The sequence below is a fragment of the Strix uralensis genome, chromosome 23 (assembly GCF_047716275.1).
Source record: "Strix uralensis isolate ZFMK-TIS-50842 chromosome 23, bStrUra1, whole genome shotgun sequence".
Lineage (NCBI taxonomy): Eukaryota > Metazoa > Chordata > Aves > Strigiformes > Strigidae > Strix > Strix uralensis.
Genome location: NC_133994.1, coordinates 9,783,830 through 9,790,826, shown reverse-complemented (window position 1 = coordinate 9,790,826; position 6,997 = coordinate 9,783,830). Strand labels below are relative to the sequence as shown.

Sequence of the window (6,997 nt, the reverse complement as noted above, 5' to 3'; positions counted from 1 at the left end):
GGTCATGGTATTGTACCATTCGGATAAACAATCACCTAAATGAAGTTTTTAGCCCTCTGGGAGATAAAAACACAACTTATTTTCAAACCCCAAGGACTGCTGAGGGACCATTTGCCAAAGGTACCAAAGCCAAAAAGGGCCATTACTGGGTATGTGGACATACTGCCTACAAACAACTACCAGCAAACTGGTCAGGGATTTGCTATGTAGGGATCATCCGACCCCTGTTTTTCCTCCTTCCAGAGGCAGATGGTCCTCAGTTAGGAATAAGACTATATGATAAGCTAGGGAACAAAAGGATTGACCGCAATAAGCGATCTGTTGAGTTTAAAATAGGCGGAACTCAAAAGTGGGGGAAAAATGAGTGGCCCCCTGAAAGAATTATTAAACACTATGGACCTGCCACTTGGAATCCCAATGAACTGATATCAGGGGCAAGAGAACCAATTTATAATTTGAACCGTATAATTCGACTACAAGCAGTTTTAGAAATCATTACTAATAAAACTGCTAATGCTATAGATCTTTTAACTCAACAATCTGAACAGATGCGCACTGCAATCCTTCAACATCGCATGGTTTTAGACTACCTATTAGCTGAAGAAGGTGGAGTATGTGGAAAACTAAATGTTTCTAATTGTTGTTTGGAAATAGCCGATGTAGGTGAAGTAGTCCTTCAACTAACCACAGACATTAGGAAACTAGCTCATGTCCCCGTTCAAACATGGAATGGCTGGAGCGGTGATTTATGGTCTTGGCTACCCGGAGCAACATGGGTAAAGCAGCTTCTATTTTATCTCATATGCGCATTTGCCGCCTTGATGTTTTTGCCGTGTATTATTCCTTGCTTTATTCAGCTAATTCAACGTGTTGTTTCTAATATGCAATTTGTATCTACTGTCTCACCTGATGGTGTAAAGCAAATTCGTATCGTTCGCCAACCGAAACCTGTAGCTGTATCAATCATTTAAACCTTAATATTAGGATAGATGTTTTTAGGCCTAAACAGCACATGCGCTCTGGACTGAGGGCATCCATTTTGGCAGGTCCCCGGCTCAGGCAAGTCCGACCACCATTCGTTTTTTTTTGGCGTTGCAGCTTGGGATAACAATCAGAGTGTATGCCCTTTTAATACTCGATTTTTTGGCTCTTACTTTGTTGGCTATTGCTGTATTTACTCTTGCGTTTTGTATGTTTTCGTCCGGCAAGTGTCCATGTAAACCGTCTTGCAGTTGTGCTGTCTCGTGTAAACAACCACCTCCCTCCCCTCCCCGCCGCCAAGGGCCGAGAGCACATTTCTCGGTCCGCCCTAAGACGGGACCAAGGGCACATTCCTTGGTCTGGTCTGAGACGGAGCCGAGAGCTCATTCCTCGGTCCAGTTTGAAATGGAACCAAGATCACATTCCTCAGTCCGGGTTGGGATAGAACCGAGGACGCATTTCCCGACCCTGGCTGAGACAGCGCTTTAACTTTATTTAGTTAAAAACCTGTTAATCAATACTGTTACTGTTATCGTTTTATAAGTTTATTTAGAATGTTGTTAATGTTGTTATGGATAGTGTTGTTCATTTACCTTTAAGTTTGGGAAAGAAGTTTCTAGGCCCTAATGACGCACGCGCAGTGGGAAAAGGGGGCAGGGAAAGGAATTTTTTCCTGCTGCGCATGCTGATCCCAACTGCAGCGGACGGCGTGGACGGCCAGAGACTCAAACGTTTTGTGGTATTTTTGGTTAAAACTGCGGGCAAAGATGGAAGATGTGTCGGATTTGATTTTGATTCACGTTGTAATCTTTGCTTTCTTGATCACTATCCTAATTGTTATGCTTATTCTCCTTTTTTGTCCCTGTAAATGTCAATCATGTAAACTGCCATTACGTTCTTCTGTCAATTCTTCGGAGCCTTAAAATTAGTTCATAAGATGCTTTGGCTTTATAAAAGTGATTAGTTGTAAGCATGATATATCTGTTAAAAGATGTTATTGGTTATATGTTTGTCAGTTAAAAATGTTTATATTTGTCATTAATGATATGTTTGTTAGTAAAAATGCTTATACCTGTTAAAGATATTGTTAAAGACATGTTTATGGAAAGAAAATCTGCTGGACATCGTGTTTGCTATTGTATTTTGCACTTTTCTGGTCTTTCTCTCTCTCTCTCTGTACTGTTATCTTTATCGCCACCACGAAGACAGCAATGTTGAGCCACGGGGTGGTGTAAGGAACTGTGTTGGACTTTTGTCTCAACATTGCTGTAGCACCACCACCATTTCCTGGCCCCAGCACCCCGTTGCCATGGAGGAGTATGCCCTGAAGGAGACGAAGGGTCCCAGACAAAACCACAGCATCCGCCCGAAGCTAAATCTGGATGTGGGAGATGCGCCAGCCAGCATGACCAGCGCCTGGGCATCTGCGCATGGGGGACCATGAGACCAGGAGCCCCATGATCGGGGTGAGACGTGCAGGCTGGCACGAAATGGGCGGACTCCTTGGAAAAGATCGAGGGGACTGGGACAATAAAAGGACTGCGTACTCCTCCCAGGGGGCTCCCCTCTTCAACACCTGCTACGTGGGGCCGGGACCTCAGCAGAGCTTGGAGCACCACCACCCGCACCGAGTCCGAGCCACCGGAACATCGCTGGATCCCTGGTGGTGGTGGTAATTAGCTGCATACCTACCGTCTTTCTTGCTTAGGGTTTCTGACTTTCCCCTTCTTTTCCTCTCTGTCCTATCGCTAGTACTAATTGTTATAGCAAATAAAGTTTACAAGGTTATACAGCATCTGACCTCGTTTGCATCTTAATCTCGCTCTTGGGATCGTTTAAGAACCCGCCCCGATATTGGATCGGGACAGAGGCCTACAAGCTGAAGGTGGTATTCTATGCCCCTGGAGAAGAGGATGCTAGTGCACAGGTCACCTGGTTGTTGAGCTCTTGTATTTCTCTTCTGTGGTTTGAATGGAGCTGCCCGGCCTGGTGAAGAGCAGAAAGAAGCTGAGACACCTTGTTGTGCTGGGCAAGGTTGTTTTCTTCCAGGGTTTTGAGGCTCAGTTCCTTTTCTTCCAGAGACACAGTCAGCCTGAAAGTCAGAGCATGCAACTCATTACTACATGGTATATAACATTTAATAAACTCTTAGGACTTCCACCACCAAGGGGAAAATTGATTTGTCTGATGTGGTTTGTCTGAACAACTAGGCTGCTTGTTCAGTCCTCAGCCAGGCTGGCAACCACACCCAAGCACGTGCCCACTACGCTTTTTTTCCACAGAAGAAAGGTGAATTATTGGCTAAATACCCTATTGTTTTTGAGATGGGAATGTGAATAGAAACACAACAAAGTCTTGAAATGAAGACATTAGGGCAGAGGAAAACTTTTCTTTTGACTAATGAGACTCCAAGGGAGAGGTTTTGTCAATAATGAAGAGACATTTTCTTCCCCTAACTTGTATGTCCTGGTAGGAACAGCAGCAACTGACAGCCAGGTGATCTTTGGGCAGTTCCATAAGACTTGCAGCACCCATATTACTTTCAGCTAGAGAAATGAAGGCTGATACCAGAAGCAGTAATGGAGCTTTGGAGGAAATACTCAGATCCTTACATAAGATGCCAGATCCCTCACGGGGGAAGCAAGAGGGCACGGCCTTTTATTTCTCTTCTTCAATGAAGGTGTGTGTTGAAGGCTGGCAAGACTTCACCAGGTGCAGTACCCTACCTACCCTTTCTCTTCTTTCTTGCTTTCCTTGGACAGTCAGTAACACCTGTAACTGGTGAGGCTGGCAGGGACCCTGCTCAAGCCCTTCCAGACACCGGCTGGGATTTTTTGAGGAATGAGGAAACAGATGGCAATAAGAAACATGCTTATTTCTTGGGTGCCTCAGAGGGGAATCTGGCTTAGTTCAAAATCATGGTTTTAACCAAAGGTATCAGGATGGAAGACTGATACAGATCCCAAATGTTTAAAATTTACTAGACCCAAGACAGAGCTGATGGATGTATCTAGCTCATTACACTGCAGCTCGTTCTGCCTCCTTTGGTGTGTTTCAGGTTTGAAACCCCTGAAAGTTCCATTTAACAGCATTAACATGCCGACCTAACAAAACACCACCTCATTTTAAGGAAAGGACTACTCCAAAAGCGTCTGTCTTCAGAAAAACTGTAACTGAAGGATTAAAAGAAAAGAAAATGAAACACCACATCAAGAGAATGAAACCTATCTGCATGGATAGTTCAGAACTCTGCTTTTTATGAAATGCTGCCAGAGCCACTTGGATATGTGAAGATCTGAAAGAGGGAATCCATTAAACAGAACAGAGAGTTTCACAGACTTTCTTTTACCTGGCTTTTTCATTCTCTAGGGCCTTCAACAAAGCCTGAAATTCTGTGTTGTGACGCTTCACTTCTCGTCGACTCCTTTCCCTCTCCAAAGACTGCAGACACACTTGCAGCTCCTTGTTCTGATGTTCTACCTTCTCCCATTGACTCCTCTTCTCCTCCAGGATCTTCTGGAGGTGCACAACCTCCAGCACCTTCTGCCTTGACAGTTCCTGTGCCTCACTCAGATCTTGCTGAGCTTTGCGGCCAATCACTTGCTGGGACTCTTTGGAGGCTGCTAGTTGAGATGTCAACTCTTCCACCTCAAGGAAAACACAACAAAGCAGTCAAAGACTACAGCTTGCCACTGTCAGCCATATCATATACTGTGAGGAAAGGGAGAGAACAACTTTAAATTTCACCCTTTCATGACAGTACCAGATTCACAGTGGATACAGCTGGCTTGTTTAAAAACCTAAGTGGGTCACCATGTTCATCTGAAAAAGCACCTTAAAAAACAAGGCTGGCAGTAACAGGCCAGCAGAAATCCATTCTGATGAGTGCTGGCAAACAGGCACAAAGAGCAGCCCACCTGTCCAGGGCAGCAGCTGGCCGGTCAGTCTCCTTCAGCCCAGCTGAGATGGAGACCACAGTGTGATGGCAGCCAGAGGGACTCACCCCATCCCCTGCTGCTCTGCCATGGGGAGAGACCACCTGGTTGATGACTGCAGTGGCTATTGCTGTTTCACTCACCTGGTTTTGTAGAGCATCCCTCTGCTGAAGGAGGACATTAATTTCTTCTTTCATGGTTTTGATTTCTTCCTTGTGCCTTTTCTCCACTGCCTTGATCTTACTCTGAGTTTCCTGCAGCTCTGCTTGCAGTTTTTCTGTGATGTTCTGCAAACACAAATGGAGAGCAAGCTGCTGGGACCTGCCATCAGGTTCAGCTTTCTCTTCTTTCTGTCTCAAAATCACATTCATTCAGCCACTTCTGCTTTTCTACCCAGCTCTGCTTCCACTGTAACACTTCCTTCCTGTTGCTGATCTCTGGAGCTCATCAGGCTCTGGGCTTTCAGTGCCTGCAGCAGTCCCTGCCTCCTCAGTCACAGCACTTAGGCTTTATTTCCTTGTTACTGCCCTTCACTCTGTTACCTGGGTCTCTCAGTGTCTCTCAGCTTACGTCCAGTTGCCAACGGCCTGTTCCTTCAACCCACCCTACTAGTCAGACTTACCTGCCCATCCTCGCGCTGCTCTTTCACCTCCTGCCTGAGCTGCTCCAGCTGCTGGTTGGCTTCTCTTAGCTCTGCCTGAGGCTGAAGTACTGTCTCTAACAAAGCACTCTCCTCACGCTCCTTTTCTTGCAGGACCTGCACAGAAACAAAGAGAAGACAGGTTTAAACTTCCCACACAGAATTTGTGTGGCAAGGCTCCAACACTGACAGGCTGACGCGTTCTCAAAGTGCTGTGCTGCTGCTCTCCCAGGCCCTTCTCTGCCCACTTGCAGACACAGCTTCCTAAGTGAGACTGGCCGTATGAACATGGTCCAGCCACAGTCCCCCTGTGATTGAACCTCCAACAAACATCTAACGCCTAACAGGAAAATGTGTGGCACTTCTCAGATGTCTCGCCTTGCTGGTGAGGGTATCTCTCATCTTCTGCTGTGTCCTGTTTGTCTTTCAATAGCAACTTTTGCACCTAGTTAGCAGCAGAGAAAATGCAGGGGTGCCAGAGGGCTGAAGCGAGCAGCTCCTTCAGAAAACTCATGTATTTCAAGTGGTGTTTGGTGAAAATTACTTCATTTTTAAGGTATTCATTAGACTTTGGTAAAGTACTGATATTACAGGGACACACTGTCATCTCTGAGCACTGCCCTGGCATTTCAATGCCTGCAGACACAGTTGGGGTACTGCTGTCCCCAGGCAGACTCCGTGAAGAGGACTTTGGGTGGGACACAAGAAGGATCTCACTGTGTGACAGGGTTGCACAGGAGATCTGGGCACAAAAGAGCTTACCAGCAAGTGACTTAAAGCAGCCCAGAAGACACCCCTGTTTTACTGCTCAGAAATATTTCAGAGGAGTCTTTAAATTTTTTTTCTTTTGTCAACAATCTTGCCATGCTCCCCTGTCCCCCCCAGACAAAAACCCCATCCTCATGGGGATTCAGTCCTACAAATTCAGTTTGGTCTTTAATGGAGTTAAGGTTATAAGCATGTATCAGTAAAGATCAAAAGAGAACTGCTAAGAGAACTGTGAAGAAGTCTTAAAAAACCCAGCACAACAGCAGCACAAAAATCTCAACTGAAAGGGGATGCTTCTGCCCGGCTTCCTCTGACAGGTCTCACTCCTAGTCCCAAAGAGAACCCTGCTTGCCTTTCACCTCACCAAATTCAATGTAGAAAACATGTAGAGCATGCTCCACACAGCCCAACATCCAGACATCTCCCACGGCTCTAGCCTTGCAAAAAAGCTACACAAATTCTCCTTTCACAGTCTTTACCTCTTGCTTGGCATTTTCAACTCTGGTTCATTCCTCCTCTTGTTGAGCTCGCATGGTAGCAACTTTCTGCTTAATATCAAACAGCTTCTTCTCGTGTTCCCCTTCTGTCTCCGCCTTCTCTTTTTCCCATTGCTCCAGTATCTTCAGCAGCTCTGAATGATGCCCTTCCCGCTCGCTTGCCTGATGAGTGGAGG

At 45.9% G+C, this 6,997-nt stretch overlaps 1 protein-coding gene across 1 annotated transcript; it reads right to left on the bottom strand.

Moving 5' to 3' along the window:
- Positions 1 to 2,874: 2,874 nt before the first annotated feature.
- On the bottom strand, positions 2,875 to 5,621 carry CNTROB (centrobin, centriole duplication and spindle assembly protein). The gene is made up of 4 exons (XM_074892878.1): positions 5,539 to 5,621; positions 5,060 to 5,203; positions 4,331 to 4,629; positions 2,875 to 3,073 (listed from the first exon to the last, which is right to left on the bottom strand). Exons 2-4 carry the CDS (start codon positions 5,111 to 5,113, stop codon positions 2,875 to 2,877), a joined length of 552 nt encoding a protein of 183 aa, XP_074748979.1. The 5' UTR covers positions 5,114 to 5,203; positions 5,539 to 5,621.
- Positions 5,622 to 6,997: the final 1,376 nt, after the last annotated feature.